The sequence below is a fragment of the Chelonia mydas genome, chromosome 3, assembly GCF_015237465.2.
Source record: "Chelonia mydas isolate rCheMyd1 chromosome 3, rCheMyd1.pri.v2, whole genome shotgun sequence".
Taxonomy (NCBI): Eukaryota; Metazoa; Chordata; order Testudines; family Cheloniidae; genus Chelonia; species Chelonia mydas.
In genome coordinates, this window is record NC_057851.1 from 105,079,951 (window position 1) to 105,101,839 (window position 21,889).

A 21,889-nucleotide genomic window follows, 5' to 3' on the forward strand; every position below is an offset into this window, starting at 1 on the left:
CTTCTTATGCTAGTCCTACCTGCGGTTTTTAGGCCAGCCAGAAATAACTACATGTAGAGCAGCTGAAGGAGGGCCTGTTGATGCCTCCTGACAACAATAAAATGCATCTATAATTTATTATGAAGCGGTGGTAGCGGAGCTAAGATAAGGTTGGTGCTTTCATCTTATTATAAGCCTGATTTTTCATTCTCTTTGTATCTTCCCCAAAAATGAACTTATCCCCCTGACATTTTTTGGGCAGCCTCTCATTCCAGAGTAGAGTTGTTGTTGTTTTTTTTTCTGGGAATATTACCAGATATCGGAATAGGAATAGTGTTTTGCAAATGTACCCATATTTCAAATTGTAAACGTTTTCCTGACTGGCTTGGCCTACAGACTCTCCATTTGTTTTGTTTCCCTTTGTCTTGCTGAGACTGTTAGGGCTTTTTTGGGATGGGGGGTAAGGGGTGAATGGGGGTGAGAAGTGACTAGCCCAATGGGGAAGAATTAAAAAAATATGTAACAAATAGCTTCATAATAAAATAAACTGCAGAGCAGGATAGGCAGAAAAAGGGTTAAGTAAGAGCCCGTTAAAGCAGGGATAGAAGTTGAAACCTTGGGGAAGACCTTGAGAGGAAGGAGGAGGAGTGTTTTTCCTGCCCAAGTCCAGGCCAGATGAACTGGAAACTGATGGTATTGCTCAGTGGTGCTGGAACAGTTTTATAATGGGGATGCTGAAGGTGGAAACCATGTATTTGGGTTGTTATTACCACTTCAAACCAGGGGTGCAGTAGCACCCCCAGCAACCCAAGTTCCAGCACTGATGGTATTGCTATACTGCTTAAAGAGACTTTGTAAGTGAGGGATAGTTTGCTCTTTCACTATCATTTGTTTTGCTCTTTTTTTGGAATTTTTTGAACCAGTCTGAAGAAAGCCTGAGTCCTGACTCTGTGCACTGGGTCAGGAAGAAATGCTCTGTGTAGATCTGTGTGGGCCTCAAAGTGTTAGGCTACAATATTTTGTTTCTCTCCTCCTTACCCCCCTCCCCATTGTCCTGTTATCTGCAACTACAGCGTGGCTCAGCCATACAGAGCTATTTTCATTTGTACACAATGCAGTCTAGCTAACACTGTTTCTGAACAAAAATTCTTCACCCTTTAAAAAAAAAGTTAGACTTTCTAGAAATGAACGTTCACAAGAAACAGCAAATAAATATCCCACTGTTAAAAAATAATCATCAGTCACTCACCCAAACTCATTGTTGTCCCTGACATTTGCTGTGATCAAAGTAACAAATTACCAGAAGATTATAATATTGCCTATTCTATCAAGGGATTTACATTTCTCATTTACTATAACACATAACATATATAACACCTTTAGTCTCTTAAAAAAAATCTAGATGTGTTAGATGGTACAGAATATAATTAATATATATAAACTTGCAAGGCTATGCCCTGTATGCTTATATAAGTCCACAGCATCACACGCTGATTAACATCCGCTAATTCATCACTCATAGCAAATATTCTTCTATTCCACCAACACATCACATTATTAGAACTTATATAGAATTCAGAGATAATTTAATGTAACCTGGGACTGTATTTCTTTTAAAAAAAATACAAACATCTAATAAACAATATATAAAATCATATACATCCAGCAGCATATTTCCATTGCAGAACAGAACAAGAGAACAAAGTTAAGTCTGGGTAGGCAGAAGTGAAGTGCAGTGATCGTGAATGATGAAGGATTTATATGGTAGTGGAGACCCTATTCGTTGTGTCCAAATGTTTGGGTTTTAAAAGATGAAGAATTTTTTAAAGGAAGTGTAACCAACTGTTGTTAGATATTAGCTAGACTCCAGTGAAACACACTTAACATTAACCTGTTTTTAACAATGTATTTTTTAATAAAATTTGGTATTTTGGGACACTTTACACTTAAATATGATTCAAGGTAACTATATTTTTAAGAGAAGACAAGGTAAGTGAGATATCTTTTATTGGACCAATTTCTGTTGATGGAACGGACAAATAAATTTTAAAAACAACTGAAAACAATGGCAATATGATGTTTCTTTAGTTAATTTTTAAAGCTGTACTAAATTGGCACTGTGAATTAAAACAGGAAAAATAGTAACTGGACCATGTTCGGTTGCCTAAAATAGCTCTGTTATCCATGCTATTTGGCATATTTAGTACAGTATTTGATTTGCTCATGCCTAAACAGTAATAATCATTATATTGATGCTTACATCACATATACTATGGTAAAGAGGCCAGAGTACCTAGATTGTATACAGTATGTATGACTTTTGTTATACACAGAAATTTGTGTAAAACAAAGACCTAACTTGAAATAGTGATCTCACCAAAGTCAATGCCATTGAGTTTGGTGGGCCAGGATTTGACCTGTTTCATTTAGTGAAGTGAATGCCACCCCTAAATAACCCAGGTTGAGTATATAGTTGCGTAAACCACAGGCTACATCTTCATTTTATACCGAGCAGATTATCTGAGAACAATGTGATTACATCAAGCAATACCTGTTTATAAATCGCTAACCAGGTGGGCTTATATCCTCTATTTATCAAATGTTTTGTAATTTTAGCAGACTGCACGACTGAACACTGCCTTGGTAGTTTGTTTAAATTAGTTCTAAAACTGAGTCCCTTCATCAGACAAGTTATTATTCAAGTCTTGGGTGTAGGGTCCTTCGCTCTGGATATACTTTCTATTTTTTCTCTTACATCACCAAAGATCCATATTGTTTTAAAAGTGCTTCAACCTCATGACTTTTACTGTGTCGTTGCTCAGTTCTGTGGGCCTACTTTCTAATAACTCGCTTTCAGATTTGATCTCCAGTGATCTTAAGTATTGTTTATTAAAAAATAAGCTTTAGTTATTTTAAACTGTTGTGTTGTGTCACTGGTGCTGGGTAAAATTTGTGTCATATTGTGGCTACATGTCAGCAGTGGATGAAGTGACACATATATATTCTATATTTCTAGGACTTGTCTTCACTGCATACATTCTTAGCTTGAGTTTTAACTCTAGGTTTGTCCCTAACTCAACTCCCATACACACACACAAACATCTAGCTAGGTCAGAGATGGGCAAACTGTGGCCTGTGGGACCACCCTGCCCGGCCCCTGAGCCCCTGGCCCGGGAGGCTAGCCTCCAGCCCCTCCCCCACTCTTCCCCCTTCCCCGCAGCCTCAGCTCACTGTGCCACCGGCGCATCACTCTGGGCAGCGAAGCAGCGAGCACCTGGGGCAGCGCAGCTGCAGAGCCTGGCCTGACCTGGTGCTCTGTGCTGTACAGGGAAGAAATAGTTGCTCTGTGCTGCGCGGCGCGGCTGCCTGTCCTGGTGCAGCTGCGCTGCCAGCCACTGGTGCTCCAGGAAGCGCGGTAAGGAGGCAGGCAGCAGGGGGGCTTGGATAGAGGGCAGGGGAGTTTGGGGAGTGGTCAGGGGCTGGGGGTGTGGATAAGGGTCGGAACAGTCAGAGGGCGGGGAACAGGGTGGTTGAATGGGGGCAGGGGTCCCGGGGGAGGGGTAGTCAGGAAGAAGGGGGGGTTGGATGGGGCGGCGGGGGGCAGTCAGGGGACAGGGAGAGAAGGGGTGGTTGGATGTGGTAGGGATCCTGGGGGGGGCCGTCAGGAAGGGCGGGGGTTGGATGAAGCGGGGGGGGGGGGGCAGTCAGGGGCAGGGGTTCCGGGGGCGGTCAAGGAAAAGGTGTGGTTGGATGGGGCAGGGGTCCTGGGGAGGCAGTCAGGAAGGAGAGGGGAGTTGGATGAGGCGGCGGGGGGCAGTTAGGGGCAGGTGGTCAGGGGACAGAGAGCAGGGGGTGGATGGGAGAGGGGTCCCCAGGGGGCCATCAGGAAACAGGAGGGTTGGATGGGGCAGGAGTCCCGGGGGGGGCTGTCAGAGGGTGAGAAGCGGGGGGGGAGGGGTCGGATAGGTAGCGGGGGCTGGGCCATGTCTGGCTGTTTTGGGAGGCACAGCCTCCCCTAACCAGCCCTCCATACAATTTCAGAAACCCGATGCGGCCCTCAGGCCAAAAAGTTTGCCTGCCCCTGAGCTAGGTCCTTTTAAACAAGAGCTGGCTGGCCTGGGAGGGACAGGAGGGGAAAAGCTTGAATGCTGCTGTAGCTTGAGCTGGTAGTGCAGTGGGGATGCAGCAGTTTAAGTTACAACAACTCGTCAAATGCTAATCCAGTCACTCTGCTAATCCAATTACGCCATGTAGCTCCGCTGTTATTTTGCAGTGTCCTTACTCTCATTCTGAAGTAATTCAGGTGTTCTAACTCAAGCTCATCCTTACAGTGAAAACAAACTCTTAGGTCTGGTCTACACTTTCAAATTAGACCAACCTAGTTATGCAACTGGACTGTGAAGAATTTCATGCCCTGTATGACATAGTTAGATCAACCTAACTCCCAGTATAGAAACGACTAGGTCGAGGGAAGAATTCTTGCTACTGCCTCTTGAAGGGTTGTATTAATTACATTGACAGAAGTACCACTTTCATTGATGTAAGAATCTTCTACACTCTGGCACTATAACAGTACAGCTATCAGTATGCTGCTGTAGCAGAGATATACCTTTAAACAGTTGAGTTTCATCTACAGGTTCTAAGGAGATGTAAAGTGTCCTCAAGTCTCATTGGCTTCATTTAGAGCTGACGACGCTCAGTACCTTGCAGTTTGCACCTACCACATGTACAACACACACTTTAATAGTAATTATAATAATGCAGTACTTTATACTTTGTGCTTACATAGCAACATGTGAGCAGGCCTGCATATAGAATTTATCCAAGTTATCACATGGTTTCAACAAGAGTCCTTGTTTATTTCTAAATGAGAACATCCCAGGTTCTTAAAATACTGTTTATATAACACACACACACACACACACACACACACACACACACACACACATTTTCTAGGAATCGGGGATGTTCTCAGTTACATATGTGCGTGTGTATATATATTTGAATCAATTTAATTTGTGGCAGGGAAGATAACACAGAGTAGTAAAATTTACTGAAGTGTTTAGTGGGTTCAAAGATCAGAAATGATGAGCTATCTCAGGGATCGGCAACCTTTCAGAAGTGGTGTGCTAAGTCTTCATTTATTCACTCTAATTTAAGGTTTTGCGTGCCAGTAATACATTTTAACGTTTTTAGAAGGTCTCTTTCTATAAGTCTATAATATAGAACTAAACTATTGTTGTATGTAAAGTAAATAAGGTTTTTAAAATGTTTAAGAAGCTTCATTTAAAATTAAATTAAAATGCAGAGCCCCCCTGACCGGTGGCCAGGACCCGGGCAGTGTGAGTGCCACTGAAAATCAGCTCACATGTCACCTTTGACATGCATGCTATAGGTTGCCTACCCCTGAGCTATCTCAATATGAAAATACAGAGGAGAGAACCTTGTGGGAAATATGGGCTGCCTTTTCGGTGCTGGAAAGTTGATTATTGTATGGATCATGTGCCAGTGTAGTTTATAATATGATATTTTCCTTTTTTATGCTTCTTATTCTTTGGTGATGTATACTGAAAACAAAAGGATTACTAGAAAGACCTCTTAGCTCCCTTTGGTTTAAGTGAAAGCATACATGCCAAAAAGGGACATGTAGGAGACATGGAAAAGAATTATGGAGCAGAGCATGTCCAAATGATACATTTACAGCCTCTCTTACAGATTCTCTCTCCTCTTCATTATTGTCAGCTCAAATTAAAGATTCAGACAATTGAAGAGCGGGATGGATCCGGTGCTGTGATGTGTCCTGTTGTTACTTTTTTTAACAAACACATCTTACAGATCTAGTGAATCTGGAGAAGCAGAGGACTAATGCCAGAAGAAAGCACTGATACTCAATTGTCTTTTTGATTCAAGAATGATTCAGGCCAATGCAGAAATAGGGAAGCCACATGAAAGATGTTTTCGATCAAAGCTCATAGTGACCTGGCCTATAGATCAAGTAAAAGTTATTGACAAACCTACGATTCCTTAGTCACTCCATCAGGAGCTCGGAATCAAGCCAGTTGCTCAATGAGTCTCTGTGAGGAACAACTAAGGAAAAACCATGGGTTTTTTTCATCCATATTGTCTCTTACTAGCATGCTGCACCCAGTCCCTTTGCAGACAAGCTCTAATAGAAGACTGTGGACTAAAGTACATTTAACAATTCATACTGCTTCTTGTACAAGAACACCCCATTTATGGGCCATTTAATTCAATACTCCCATAGCTGCTAACATCTGACAGGCTTGCTGGAAGTGAATTGTAATGTAGTCTCTCTGCTCGACTGATATCTAAATCCATGGTAAGCATCTCAAGGATCCTTCAGTTTAATTGAGCTCTCTTTTATTTATATATATATATATGACCATCAGAGGCTGATTATAAAGATTCAGAAATGGGACCTTTAAATAATGTTTCAGAGTGTAGACACTTGGCTATGACATTAATTGAAAGGTTTACTGATAGAAAGCACAGAAAGTATACAATTTCCTAATGAACCCTATTTCATGCTGAATAAATATCCATTACTTGAACAGCTGTCTAAATGATGGAATATCAAATAAGTAGACATCACTTGTGGGCCCAGGACATTTAACTAGAACACTGAAAATAACTTTCCTGGCTTTGAACACTTCTTGCATGGTTATGGTTATGCTACATCTTCTGATATATCTCTTCATTATCTGCCAGTTCCACAGCTAGAACATGAATACAGTGATATCAATTATCCCCACACACTGGGAAGAAAAACAGCAATAACATAAAACTTATCTTGGTTTTCTGTTACTTTTATGTGGAGTGCTTGGCAACTGGATGTATGTCAGAACTTGTGTCAGCATAGCATCCAGAAACTGAGAGGCTCCTGGTTAAAAAATGCTGGATTATGAGAGTGACATCCCCTGACATTCTGAAAAAAGACCCTTTACCTAATACAAAAAAGCACAAGCCATTTTCTATAAAGTAGGATCTGTGCCTTAACAATACTATGCACCTGTCAAGTGAGATTACTCATTATAATGTAAGTCTGAGATAGCACTCCTTGCTGGACATATGTGTTGGATGCTCCTCATTATCAGTCATTTCCAGTTGGTGCATCTGTGGTCTATAGGAAATGCACACTGCCTTCTCCAGGACTTAAGTATAACAATGACAGGTCTCTGTGACAGAATGCACCCCTATATTCACTCCCTACTAGGGATGTAAAATGTTAACTGGTTAACCGGTAAGCGTTAGGCTTACTAGTTAACTGACATTAACCGTTAACCCTCTGCTGCACTGGCTGGACCCCAGCCCTGGTCCTGCCATGCTGGACCCTGGACCTGCCGGACAGACCCCGGCCACGACACACCGTACCCCAGCCGTGCTGGCCAGACTCCAGCTGCACCACGCTGGACCCCAGACCCTCAGCGCCGGACCCAGCCACACTGGCCAGACCTTGGACCTTGGCTGCGCCACGCCAGACCCCAGCTGTGCTGGCTGGCTGGCCAACTGGCCCCGGCGCCAACCAGCTGGTCAGCCAGCCGAACCCAGCCCCACGGCCAGCCAACCAGCCCCAAGAGCAACCCCAGCCCCTCTCCCTTTAATCGGTTAACCGTTTAAACGCAAGACAAGCTGACGCCTCTAGCCAGGTGTCACCAAAGCTGATGGGCAATCACATATCAAGTGACCATCCTTTGGCAAGGAAGGGGGGCAGGAACAAACAGATCTACATCTTAGCAAAACAACAATATGTAGCCTCTTTCGCCAACAAACCCCTTGTCTCCATCCTTACAGTGGGAATGAACTTTATCTAGGTGTAACCCTCAGGAAAATGCATTTCACAGGGTGACTGAACTATAAAAGTGAGGGGCAAGAACACACCAAGTTCTCTCTCCCTATCCATCTCTCTCTCTCTTTCACCTAAGGCAACAAAAGAAACACCCGTTAGATTTTGGAAGCAGATCCTGACCTGGGAATTTGGTCAGCAATGTTACTGGGAACATGTGGTAAGGGACTTCACTTTGAACCAAGTCTAGTTAGTTATGTTTTAGTACTAGGAAGCATTTTATCTTTATTTCTCTTGTAATCATTTCTGACTTTAATGCCTTATACTAGTACTCACTTAAAACCTATCTCCTTGTAGTTAAATAAACTAGTTTTATTCTTTAATCAAAACGAATCCAGTGTTTTGGTTCAACTGGGCTTTGGGGTATAAAATATAGACTATCAGGGTTGGAAGGGACCTCAGGAGATCATCTAGTCCAACCCCCAAATGGTAACTCCATTTACAGTAGCAGACTGGTGAATATCGATTCCCTTAGAGGGGCAATGGACCTAAAATCTCTGAACTGTCCAGGACACTGCAGAACACATATTTTGGGAAAATTTGGGACTGGGACTGTGTTCGGGTCACCCTGAAAGTGATAACCAAGGCTGGTTAAAGCCAGAGTGTGACTGGAGTATGCTGGCAGGCAACAGCTATACACAGACACTCAAGGTCTGAGCTGCATGCTGTTTGTGAGAAGCCCAGATTGGCAACTACAGCAGCAAAGCATTGTGAGGCACCCCAGGTTGCACTGCAAGGGTGACACACTGCCTTACTGGTCTGGAGTGCACCCTGGAATGTCATAATCTCTCATAAAATGCATTTGATTACTTAATGTCAGTTGAATGTTCCTAGATCTGATCTCTACTGAAAAGAAGTATTCTTACAAGTTAAAAGTCCATATTAAGTTAGGTTTCAGAGTAGCAGCCGTGTTAGTCTGTATCCGCAAAAAGAAAAGGAGTACTTGTGGCACCTTAGAGACTAACAAATTTATTTGTTAGTCTCTAAGGTGGCACAAGTACTCCTTTTCTTTTTGCATATTAAGTTAAACTCCCCAGGTCAAATCGTTTTTGTCAAGCCACCTATCACTGCCCAGACAGGAACCTAACTCATTCTGGCAGAAAATAGGGATGAAGGCAAGAAATGTGAACACCAAGGGAAAGAAAGGAAGAGAGAAGCAAAGAGAATAGAATGAGAGAGATGTCAGGGAGGAATGGCTGACTGTGATGGAAAGACAGGCAGGGGAGGTGAATCTGATCAGGGGAACCGGGACAGATCACAAAACAAAAAGCAGATGTTGCTCCAGCGTGTGACAAAAAATAAATAAATGAAAGACAAGGAGAGGGAATGAAAATGGGAGCAGAAAACAGTGTAGACAACAGGAAGAGAGACAAAATGGTCAAAGAAGAACTGAGAGCGGGGAGAGAACTATAGAAGAAAAAAAGGAAAGAAGAGGGAAAGGAAAATGTTTCATTCATGTGTCTTACTTTGCATTGCATGCCCTCTGGGAAACATCCCACAGTTCTGTTAATTACAGGGATGGGGGAGGAAGTTGATGGTGTAATGATGCTGCTAGTGAGACTTAAGCCAACTTGCTGCTGTTACGGTTGGACGTGTAAATATATTAACAGGGCAGATGTATTTAATATTTGCATGGTGACAAGACAGTTTTCCCCCCTGAATTTCAAGTATTGGTAACATTTATCTTAATGTTAAAACAAAGATCTGTGTCTGCATAAACTATATCTGTGTGGTATCGGTAGACTGGTGTCAGTATCTCTGTGTATCTGTTTCTTTTTGTCTGTATCTTTAACTAGCAGTGTGATACATTATCTCAGCTCCCTGGCTAACCCTCAGAATATCATGTCTTCTTCTTAAAAGAAGCCAATTTAGAGTAAGACCTATTTGTGCATATTGGCTACAACACATGGTTTGTGCTGCACATTGAAATAGTCAAATAAGCTGCTTGCTAGAGGTCACTATTATGATGGAAAGTGACTCACTTTGTGACACCAGTGATAAGGAAGTCTAGTTTCAGAATTTGTAATCTTCCTGCTTTAATATTGGTTTAACATTCAGATGTATGTTGTTGAGTTTGCTGTTTTTTAAAATATTGAAAGCCATGTTTTCAGAAAATTGCACATGCCAACATTTTCACAAGCATGATCATACGCACAAGTGACCAGTGAAAAGCCACAAGGGTTAGAAACTCCCTCCCTCTTTGCGTTATATGCTGAGCACAGCTTGTCTGGAACCAGGGATTTGGCCCTAAAATTTGGTTGCGATAAAACCAGTACTACCACAGGACAGGATAGAAACTGGTTTACAATCTAATAGTGCACTTCCATAATTCTGATCATACATGGTCAAATGCAGAAGGCTTGAGAATGTTGATTTTAATTTTTTTAATGTTTATTTAAAACACAATTTACATCGCTGACTACATGATCTTTTGTGATCATGAGCAATTCTTTTGTAATGATTAAACTGTATAGTAGTTTTCTTAACAGGTGCATTTTTGTGATGCTAGTTCACATTTTATCTTGTGATTCTCAGGAAATAAATATAAAATACTGTATAAAGGTAAAATGATTATACCATCCTGTATGTACATATGGATATGGATCTGTTCTCCCTCCTCAGCTAAAATAACAAACTTATTCTCTGGGTCCTCTGACATCAGAGATTTCTAGGACCCTTTTATATTCATATTTCAAGTATTTCTCCTTTTCCAGAGAATATAAGCAGAAAATAGGATCAAAATTGAAAATGATACACTATTATGACTAATAATAGCTTATATTCAGATAGTGCCTTTCATCCACAAGAGGAACAATACAGTATATTGCAATGGAAAATTTAAATGCAGTTTTTCTTGGGTTGGAGAGGAAATGGCATATACTGTGTGTAATGTACAACAGCCTGCTTTAATGAGTTTGTAAAATAATTGGAGCAGAAGTGATTATTTGAGAGTTTAATAGCCGATAAAGTATTCTAAAAACACCCCAGAAGCAAATCACTTTGGTCGTGCTTGTACTTTTACCAGTCCATACAAGCACAAGGGAAGGTAGAAATATCCTTATAGAAAAGCAGTGAATGTTGTATACATTCAGTTAATAGTATTTCAGGTATACTTTTGTATAGCTAGAGGACAAAATATTTTTACGGTAACTTTTTTGCACTCTTAGCAAAATGCAGTGTTGTGTATGCTAGAGACCAGCAGCTGACACCCATCAGCATGTAATCAGGTAAGAATAAATGTATCCATGTTGTAAAAGTATAGTTGTGCTCTATTGTACTCACTGTATTGAACCCTGCTTAGTAAGCTAAAACCTGACTGCCAGTATTCACACATGTGGCAAATATGACAAAATCAGACCACAAATATTTTGCAGCATTCCATGGTATCTCATTTATTTGTTTAATTTGCTGCTATAGCAACTAGATTCCACCCCGTTTGGGTTGTGGTGGTGGTGGTGTTTTTTTCCACAGACCTATGATCTGCTTGGTTTAAGTTTGGCAGACAGTATTTCCTTCAATTGAAGACATATGCACCAACTCAGTGACCAGATTTTTACCTATTTATCATTGCTGGAGCGAGCCATTATTTCACGCAGAAGCAATATCAGAAATCATTTTCTGCCATTGTCTTTGTAATAAATAATCACTTTTTAAAAGTTCCCTTTTTTGCCTTTTTAGTTTTCTAATTACTCTCTTTTCAGTTGTACTTGAAAACAGGCAGCATTTCTGCAGAAAAACACTCTAGCCAAATGATTAATGCATGGAACTAGTGCCACAGCAGTAATGCTGCATACCTGCTGATCTGCAGAAATCAAGGATTCGGGAGTGACCTTGAGACGTAGTCTTGCCTACGGTGACTGTGAGCATCAGCTGTGACCTATCTTTGGCCAGGAGCTCCATTTGCCCCCCATAACCCAATCACACCCTGTAAGATATAAGTAATAAATTCCATTTGCATTTCTAGTATCCTATAGTGGGGGGTGGGATCGGCACAAGGGAGAGAAAGATGCCAACACCACCTTCTGGACAGTTCAAAAAGTGGTATTAGGAATGGCTTTGGCGGATGCTGTGTGCCTGTCTTTTAGAATGACCATCTTAGCCCCCTGGTGCAATGAAATGAGTGAGAAAATAAGAAAAATGGTAAAAGGCAGACCAGAAGCTGCCTTATCCTATTCTTGTTACAACTACTACTTATTATATCACTTGTATAAGATATTTTTGTTCAGAACAAATGATGCAATGAGTTTAATTAATATTATTTAAATCCACAGAGCTAGCAGCCCAGCTAGCATGAGGGAGCAAGGATACAGCCTGACTAGAGAAGGGAGAAGAATTGAATGCTGGTGGTGCAAAATCTGTTTCAAAACCGTCCCCTCCAATAGCACAAAGTCTCCCTGCAAGACTCCTTTCTGCAGGGAAGGAAGCAAATACCCATATCCATGTACAGCATAGCACAACTGTCTGGGAGCATTATGGTGGTCTTTTATTTTCACTTTGATCCCAAGTATGAAAAAGCATGATGTAGCTATTAAAGGACAGGACTGAGCTCCAGGAAGCCTTGGATCTGTTCTTGACTCTGCTACTGAATTACTGGGTGATCTTGGAAAAGTCTTATTGGGCTTGAACCTGCTAGGTGCTAGCGCCCTGAACTCCCATTGAAGTCAGTGGGAGTTGAGAATGCTCAGCATTTTGCAGGATCAAACCCTTAAAACTTTTTTGCCTTAGCTTGCCTGCCTGTGAAATGCAGATAATAATACTGTCATACCTACATAATGGGGTCCTGTGAGTCTTAATTAATGTCTGTAACACCCTCAGATGAAACCTAATATAAAAGTCAAAAGTACTGTTATTTTTGTAACAAGGTGTGACAAATATTGGTCACGGATTGTGGCAGGATACCAGAACTGATGAACCAATGGTGTGATCCAGTTCCCTGTAGGGTATACATGACCTATGTTTAAAATGATAAAATTATCCATGGATTTTATACTAAGGTTAGCATTGCCAATATCTCATAAAATGCTTCCGATTGACCTGGTCCACGTGCACTATGGCAGCAGGCTAGGATGAGTGCAGAATGGGAGTTCTTCTTCGAGTGATTGCTCATATCGATTCCAATTAGGTATGTGTGTGCCACATGCACTGTCATCGGAAAGTTTTTCCCCTAGCAGCACCCGTCAGGTCGTCTGTGGAGCCCCCCAGAGTGGCGCCTTCATGGCGCTCAATATATGACCCTGCCGACCCGGCGCCTCCTCAATTCCTTCTTACCGCCAGTGACGGTCATTGGAACTGCAGTGACTTGCTTAGCAAGCTCTCCTCATTTTCCCTCATTTTCAGTTTAGTTTTGTTTACAGTTATTCCTAGCCTCGTTAAGTTTAGTTTTAGTGTTTTTGGTTGTTACAGCAGATAGCTGTTGGGAGGGGGGGTATTCCACTTCACGTCAACCTCGTTCCCCATTGGGACTTGGGGTATGCCTAAGTCCCAAGGGTTCAAACCCTGCAAGGCCTGCAACAAGCCCAGGCCAACGGGCGACCCCCACGACACTTGCTTAAAGTGTCTGGGGGAAGCACACCAAGTGGACAAGTGCAGCATTTGTAAAGGGTTTTGCCCCAGAACAAAAAAGGAGAGAGAATTTCACCTCAGGCAGCTCCTTATGGAGAATTTCCCCTCAAACAGCACTTTGACCGCAACCTACATCGGCGCAGCAAGACTCGGCACTGAGCTCATTGGTGCGCAGCAACGTGGCAGCAGTGGTAGAAGCAGCACCACGGAAGGACTCAGGGAGAGACCCGCGGCGGCACTGAAACCGTCAGGATTCATCCGGCACCAGTCCCGTTCCCCAACGCAGAAGCAATACCAGAAGCAGGGGAGGAGTGGATCTATGATTCCAAGACCCACCCCTTTGGAGCCGGACAGTGGGGCGCGTCCCAAAGAGGAGCACCCAGGGCCGGAGACTTTGGAGCTGGCACCATTGACCTCGGTCCTGCAAGGGGGACCATCGAGTCCAGTGCCGTTGGACTCCCCGAGCCAGGTCATTGAGGAGGTGGAATTGCCATCCACCCTGAACACCTTTGAGGCCGTGAGGAACCTCATTGCCATGATGGCACCACAGTCCCCAGTCCTTCGAGCCAAGCCTCCGGTACCACAATGTCGTAGCAACGTCTTGAGGCAAACCAGCGATGCTTCATCCCTCATCACTGCCAGTGGAGTCCCAGCACCGCTCGGAGTCCCAGCATCGCTCACACTCACAGCAGTGGTCGCACTCGCAGCACCAGTCAGAGACACAGCACCGCTCCAGGTCATGCCAGCGCTTCCAATCACAATGCCAATCCTCATGCTGATCCCCGTTTTGCAGCAGGACCATGGCCTGCGCAGAGGCAGAGACCAGCGCAGTGGCCATTTTGGACCCTGTGGGTGTACCACCAGGCCCAGGGCGCCCAATCCAAAGGTGTCCATTCGGTGGCCTCTGAACCGCGGCTACCAGAGGCATCAGCTAATCGCCCCATCCCGAGGTGTGCCAAGGAGGTACCAGTCGCACTACCTCCCCTGGAACCAACCCCAGCTCCTGAGCCTGATCCATGTGTGGTTGGCCCCAACAGAGAGGCAGGACAGGAGGCCCCTGGAGACCAAGAGGGTCAGGAGGACCCTGTTACCCCATTAGCCTCCTCCTCATCCTCCATGGACTAGGCGGTTGCAGGCACCTCCATCTCTGGACCACCCCCTGTAGACAGCCATGCCCACCAGGACCTCCTTCTCAGGGTGGCGCGAAATATGGGCCTGCAGGCCGAGGAGGTGCTAGAGTCAGAAGGCCCAATGGTCAACATCCTGGCCCCGGAAGCCCCGTCACACATGGTTCTATCCCTCCTCAAGACTGTACAGGCCAATGCTAAGACCATTTGGCAGACCCCGGCCTCCATCCCTCCCACCGTGAAGGGTGTGGAAAGGAAGCATTTTGTACCGTCTAAGGGGTATGAATACCTCTTCACACAATCACAGCCTTGCTCATTGGTGGTGGCTGCAGTAAATGAAAGGAGAGGCAGGGACAACAAGCCCCAGTGCCTAAGTCCAAGGACGCCAAGCGCCTAAATTTATTTGGGCACAAAGTGTATTCCACGGGGGGTTACAACTCAGGATGGCCAACCAGAGGCAATTCTGAGTTGATACAGCTTCAACTCCTGGAACTTGACGCTCAAGTTTAAGCAGCTGGTGCCAACTGAGTCCAGCGAGGAGTTTGGAGCAATAGTGGAGGAGGGCAAGGCGGTGGCACGGACCTCTTTACAGGCCTCACTGGACGCTGCAGACTCAGCGGGGCTCACCTTGTCCTCCAATATCGCCATGAGGCGTAGCTCATGGCTGCAGGCCTCGGGACTCCCGCCCGAGGTTCAACAGACCACGCAGGACCTGTTTGATGGGGCAGGTCTGTTTGTGGAGCAGACTGACTCTCAGCTGCTTAGCCCTTGAGTCTTTTAGCCTCACATGAAGTCCTTGGGTATGCACACCCCAGCAACCCAACACAAACATTTCAAGCCTCAGCAGCAGTGTTCCTATCCTTCTTGGCCAAGGCAGGACTTTTATAGGAGAAGGGGCAGGAATGGCAGACTCAAGCCTTCCCACTCCCCACCCGGGCAGGGCCAGGGCCCTACTAAACCATCGTCAGGTTCAAAGCAGGCCTTTTGAAGGTTCGGCACACCAGCCACAATTCCAGATCCTTGAATCGTCTGTCCCACTTCTGCCGTGCTTGGCCCCAAATAACTTCGGACCGCTGGGTTCTCCGTATGGTAGAAGTGGGATATTCTCTCCAATTCTGCTCCTACCCTCCCTCCCACCCTCCTTCCCCATCCCTCTTCAGGGACCCTTCTCACGAGCAACTCCTTATCCAGGAGGTGCAGGTGCTCCTCACCATGGGAGCGTTGGAGGAGGTTCCTTTGGGCAAGGGATTCTATTCCCGCTGTTTCCTAATCCCCAAGGCCAACGGGGGTCTCAGACCCATTCTAGACCTGTGAGGACTCAACAAGTTCATGATAAAGTAGAAGTTCCGCATGGTCTCCCTGGGCACAATTATCCCTTCTCTGGATCCGGGAGACTGGTACGCCTCCCTCGACATGAAGGACGTGTACTTTCACATAGCTATTCGGCCTGCACAGAGACAATTCCTACGGTTTGCGGTCGACCACAAACATTATAAATTTACGGTCCTTCCATTTGGCCTCTCAACAGCCCCCCGAGTGTTCACCAAGTGCATATTGGTCGTGGCTGCTTTCCTCTGTCGGAGACAGGTGCAGGTATACCCATACCTCGACGACTGGCTGCTCATGGGCCGCACTGGAGGCAGGTGGAGTCTCAAGTCCAGTTGGTCAGATCCACATTCGAGAGACTGGGTCTCCTCCTCAACCTGAACAAGTCAACCTTGTTACTGACCCAAAGAATAGAATTCATCGGGGCAGTGTTGGACTCAGTTCAAGTAAGAACGCTTTTCCCAGAGTCCCGCTTCCAAGCCATGACGGACATCATTCAGGGCCTCAGGCAATACCCGACCACCAGAGCAAGGGGATGCCTGAGTCTCCTCGGTCACACGGCAGCCTGCACTTATGTGACTTGGCATGCCAGACTGAGGCTCAGGCCTCTATATGCATGGCTTGCTTTGGCCTATTGCCCGGGATGCGACAGCCTGAATTCAGTGATCATGGTGCCGGGGCAGGTGCTCGAGTCCCTTCAGTAGTGGCTCAACCCTTGGTAGGTTTGTGAAGGAGTCCCCTTCAACAGTCGTCAGCCCTCCTTGTCCCTGGTAACGGACACTCTGGGATGGGGAACACATTTGGGAGACCTCCAAACGCAGGGCCTTTGGTCGCAGGATTAGCTCACCCTCCATGTCAATATCAAGGAGCTGAGGGCAGTGCGACTAGCATGCCAGACCTTTCAGGCCTGACTACGAGGTCAGTGTGTAGCAGTTCTGACAGACAACACCACTGCCATGTTTTACCTCAACAGGCAGGATGGAGCCCGGTCCTCTCCCCTATGTCGGGAAGCCCTCTGGCTGTGGGAGTTTTGCATAGCCCACTCCATTCACCTGGAAGCGTCCTATCTACCAGGAGTTCAGAACACACTGGCGGACCACCTCAGCAGGTCCTTCTGCAATCACGAGTGGTCCATCTGGCCAGATGTCATACACTTGGTCTTCCAAAGATGGGGGTTTCCCCATGTCAATCTGTTCGCCACCCGGAGCAACAGAAAGTGCCCAATGTTCTGCTCCTCCCAGAGAGACAGCCCAGGCTCACACGGACACATTCCTGGTACCCTGGGGAGGCTGTCTGCTCTACACCTTTCCCCCGTTACCTCTTGTGCACAAGGCCCTACTCAAGGTCCTCAGGGACGGGGCAGAGATAATTCTGGTGGCACCAGTGTGGCCCCAACAACATTGGTACACCAACTCCGGGAGCTATCAGTGGTCGCCCCAATGACGTTGACTCTCCTACCCAACCTGATCACTCAGGACCACGGTCTCCTTCATCACCCCGACCTGCAGTCCCTCCACCTCATGGCTTGGAAGCTTCGTGGCTGAACCCCATGGAGCTTCTGTGCTCAGAACAAGTAAGGGAGGTTCTAATTGGCAGCAGGAAGCCCTCCACTAGAGCCACATATCTGACAAAAGTGGAAAAGATTTACTTGTTGGTGTGACGAGCGTTGTACAGCCCCTGTTCAGTCACCTGTACCTCTCATCTTAGAGTATCTTCTGCACCTGGTAGCATCCTCCATAAAGGTATATCTTGCTGCTATCCTGGCTTTCCACCCAGGAGCGTCTGGATGCTCTGTCTTCGCCAGCCCTATGGTTGGTCAGTTCCTCAAAGGTCTGGAACAGCTACATCCCTAGATCAGACAGCTGGTCCCCACGTGGGACCTTAACCTGGTACTCTCCAGGCTAATGGGGGCCCCATTTGAACCACTTACAACTTTCTCCCTTTTCTATCTGTCGTGGAAGGTAGCCTTTCTGGTCGCAGCAAGGAGGGTGTCTGAGTTAAAGGCCCTTACCTCAGACCCACCTTATACAGTTTCCCACAGGGATAAAGTGCAACTCAGACCTCACCTGGCCTTTCTTCCTAAGGTTGTGTCACATTTCCACACTAGTCAGGACATTTTCCTGCCTGTTTTTTATCGTATGCCTCATGGCAGTAGGCGTGAGCAGAGGCTGCACTCTCTGGATGTTCGGCAAGCACTAGCCTTCTACATCAAGCACACTAAGCTGTTCAGGAAGTTGAGCCAGTTCATAGCAGTGGCAGACCAGATGAAAGGACTCCTGGTCTCATCTCAAAGAATATCCTCCTGGATCACTTCATGCATCCACACGTGCTACGAGCCAAAATACCTGCCCCGGCTCTTACAGCACACTCCACGAGGGCCTAGGCCTCATCAGTGGTGTTCCTGGCCCAGGTCCCAATACAAGAAATCTGCAGGGCAGCAATTTGGTCCTTGGTACATATGTTCACCTCTCATTATGCCATTATCCGGCATGCCAGGGATGATGCAGCTTTCGGCAGAGCGGTGCTCCAATCAGCGATTCCATAACTCTGACCCCAAGGCTTGGGGGTCACCTAATTGGAATTGATATGAGCAATCACTCGAAGAAGAAGAAAAAACAGTTACTCACCTTCTCGTAACTGTTGTTCTTCTAGATGTGTTGCTCATGTCCATTCCAAACCCACCCACCTTCCCCTCTGTCAGAGTAACCGCAAGAAGGAACTGAGGCGGCGCCAGATCAGCAGGGTCATATATTGAACGCCATGAAGGCACCACTCTAGGGGGCTCCACAGCCAACCGAGTGGGTGCTGCTAGGGGAAAAACTTTCCGATGACTGTGCATGCAGAGTGTGCACACCTAATTGGAGTGGATATGAACAACTCATCTCAAAGAACAACAGTTACAAGAAGGTGAGTAACCATTTTTTCTCCCTTATCTGAGGTGGACTCAAATGTAAATTACATCCTTAACTTCACTTCCCGAGGAAGGAATTTAATTTGGTCAGTAGGACTTTTGGAGTTTTATTTTATCATCTTGAACTTTACCAGTTTTTCATAAACCCTGTATGCAGCGTTCCAATCTGCTGAGTCACAGCCATACATGTTTTTGTGGCTTCTTCTGCAAATACAGTAGGCAGTGTAGAAAAGTTTTATGAACTATTTATGGGAAGGGTGAAGTATGTATCTCCATAAAACTGGTTAGAAAAGAAACTGAACATGGCAGATATTTTTAAGCCACTTTATAAGATTAAGAACAGGAAAATGACATCATTTTCTGTAAGCCATTTTCTTTTATTTAAACATAATACTCAGAATTTCTTTAATACAAAGTTTTATTGAGATTTCCATTAGCAAACATGGATAATTCATGTTGGCTGAAAATCTTTTTAAAAAGATATATGTACGTATGCATATTTATGTGTGTATTCTTGGATCAGAAAATAAGGTTGAGAACATTTCAGTAGATGGAAGGCAGAGGAACTGCAGATGAAGCAGAAGAAGAAAGAGGGATGGAGGAAGAACTGGGTGTGTCAGAAGTTAAGAGAAAAGGTGATAAAGGTGCAAGTTGCTTACAGTACAAGACAGAGAGGAATCAATGAAGAGGAAACCAAATATTGAAATAAAGACGTGATCATGGTAGTCAGCTGGGAAGAGCCACAGAACATGGAACTGATAATCGTATGTCCTATACATTGCTGAGGAGAAAGCTCAAAAGGGAAGTGAGAAATGTTTAAATTACATAGTGTATATTGAAAATTTGCTCTCTACTTTATTCCAGGCCATCATGTACAATTTTGGTTTTATTTGATTTCCTGTGAAGTGTATCATACAGTGTCATCCTTTGCAGAGAGGTGGGTTTTTTTCTTCCCACCCTCCCTGCCTATGCAAAGCTTAAAGAAGCATGAATATGTTTTCCCTGTGATCTTCATTTTGTGTTAGCTGCCTCCCTGAATTCACAATCATGAATTTCCTCAGGGCTCTTGAGTCTTTTTATTTGATCTCTGCTCTCTGTCTGCCTCTGGTGTGCCCCAGAAAGCACATGGTAGCAGCACTGTGATAGAATGCACCCCTATATTCACACTCTACACACGATTGTTATAATCTTCATACCAAATATGCCTTGTGAGGTTTCATTTGAAAACTTAATAACTTTCTGGTCAATAATATCATGGTGAAATGTATCTAGCAATATATGTAAAGTTATAAATTGCTCCTGAATGATGATGGTGGCGCATGTTCAAACACACATAGCCCCAGTTAGGCAGAACTGGCCAAGCAGGTCTTAAAGGAATGTGGGTTTACTTCAGTTTACGTATAAGTTGTAAACAGGGTCCTCAGACAGTGAGGGAGGGAAGACAGGAGACAAGAAAAATCTTCATTTTTGCAAACAGACGTTAGAAGAAACAGCATGGAACCGCTTTCGCTACTAGACACCATGTTGCCTCCTTTACTGTTTGAATAAACTTGACTTTGAGGGGTAACCTAGAAGAAAATGCATCTCAAAGGGGGACTGGACTATGAGAGCGAGGGGGCAAAAACACCTCAAGTTCTCTCTCCCTAACCATCTCTTTTTTCACCTAAGACGACAAAGAGAAACAGCTGTTGGACTTTGGGAGTAGATCCTGGCCTGAGAGTTTGGTCAGCAGTGTTACTGGGAACAAGGTGAAGTCCCTTACCACAAGTCCAGCTTGTTAAGTTTAGGAAGCATTCTATCTTTCTTTTTCTTGTAACCATTTCTGACTTTAATGCATCATTACTTGTACTCACTTAAAATCTATCTCTTTGTGAGTAAATAAATGTGCTTTATTCTTTAATCAAAACTAATCCAGCGTTGTGAATTGTTTAGGTAACACTATTTGGGTAGCAGACAGCTGTATGTTGATCCCCTTAGAGGGGCAATGGACCTGATATATCTGGACTATCCAGGAGAGGGCTGGACAGCACAAAACACACATTTTTGGGGGAGAAATCCAGGATGGGGGGTGTTTTGATGTCACCCTCCAAGTACTGACCAAGGCTTCTGGAAGCCAGAGTGTGGCTGGTGTTTGATGACAGGCTGCTGGAGTCAGAGTTGCTGGACCAGGGCTGTAGCTATGCACAGACACTCAGGGTGTGACCTGCATGCTGCTTGGCTATTTGTGAGGAGCCCACATTGGGAGCTACAGCAGCAAAAGCATAGTGAGGCTCCTCAAGTTGCAGGACAAGTGGTGACACAACCCCTCACAGGTCTGGATTGCATCCCAGAATGTCATAAGTACTCAAAACTCTCTAAAGTCAAGCATCACTTTTTAAAACAATATTATTATTTCTATTGATTAATTTATATTAGAGTGGCAGCCAGAAGCTCATATCAGAGCCCCATTGTGCTGGGCATTGTACGTACACTCTGCCTCTAAGACCTTACAGTCTAAATGGACAGAACAGATTAAGGGTGGGAGAAAGGAAGCATTATTATCTCTGTTTTACAGATCGGGAACTGAGGCACAGAGATTGACTTGCATGAGGTGGCACAGGGAGTTTGTGGCAGAGCTGGAATTAAATCCAGTCCTAGTCTAGTGCCTTAATGAAGAAATCTTTCTTCCTCTCCAAAGCAGGCATGGAACACAAACTCATACAGGATAGAGATTCATATGTGATTCAAACTCGGAGAGATTTTGGTAATTCTGTTGGGAGGACAAAGTGACTCAATCTCTGGGGATGGGGGAGGGTGCAATCTTGTGGAGGGAGATTTTGGGGCAGTTGCTCCAAGTTCTTCTTCACCCTGCTTACAGTTGTCATTTTTCATTATCTTCGTTTTAGTGGTGTTACTGGAAGCTGGTTCAAGGTGCACTGGTTCTCGGGTTCCTAACATAGCCCTCTAGATGCTCTTTCAACTTGTTTGGCAGCTACTTCCAAAATATCTCAAGTGCACAATTTTATTTTGTACATTTTTTTTTTACCAGGGGTAAATTCCCCAGGGATGCCCTCTCCTCTATGATTATTTGGGCGATGGGAGGAGAAAATCTGACCCATAAACAGAAAGGTGATGTGAGAA

General features: G+C 44.8%; 1 protein-coding gene across 10 annotated transcripts in view; it reads left to right on the plus strand.

The window, feature by feature from the left end:
- AIG1 (androgen induced 1) overlaps positions 1 to 21,889 on the plus strand; it is a 190,419-nt gene that overhangs the window by 67,558 nt on the left and 100,972 nt on the right. Inside the window, exons 4-6 of one of the 10 annotated variants that reach the window (XR_006289632.1) lie at positions 11,011 to 11,070; positions 11,545 to 11,770; positions 12,115 to 12,389. The exons of 5 other annotated variants lie outside the window; for them this stretch is intronic. Coding sequence is in view for 3 of the 5 variants with exons in the window: in XM_043543066.1 (XP_043399001.1) it covers positions 13,314 to 14,504 (1,191 nt within the window). In the remaining 2 variants the exon portion in view is untranslated. Of the gene's footprint in view, positions 1 to 11,010; positions 11,071 to 11,544; positions 11,771 to 12,114; positions 20,676 to 21,889 lie in introns of those variants that run through there. 4 more of the 10 variants (XR_006289631.1, XM_043543069.1, XM_043543066.1 and 1 more) reach the window with 4 other exon arrangements.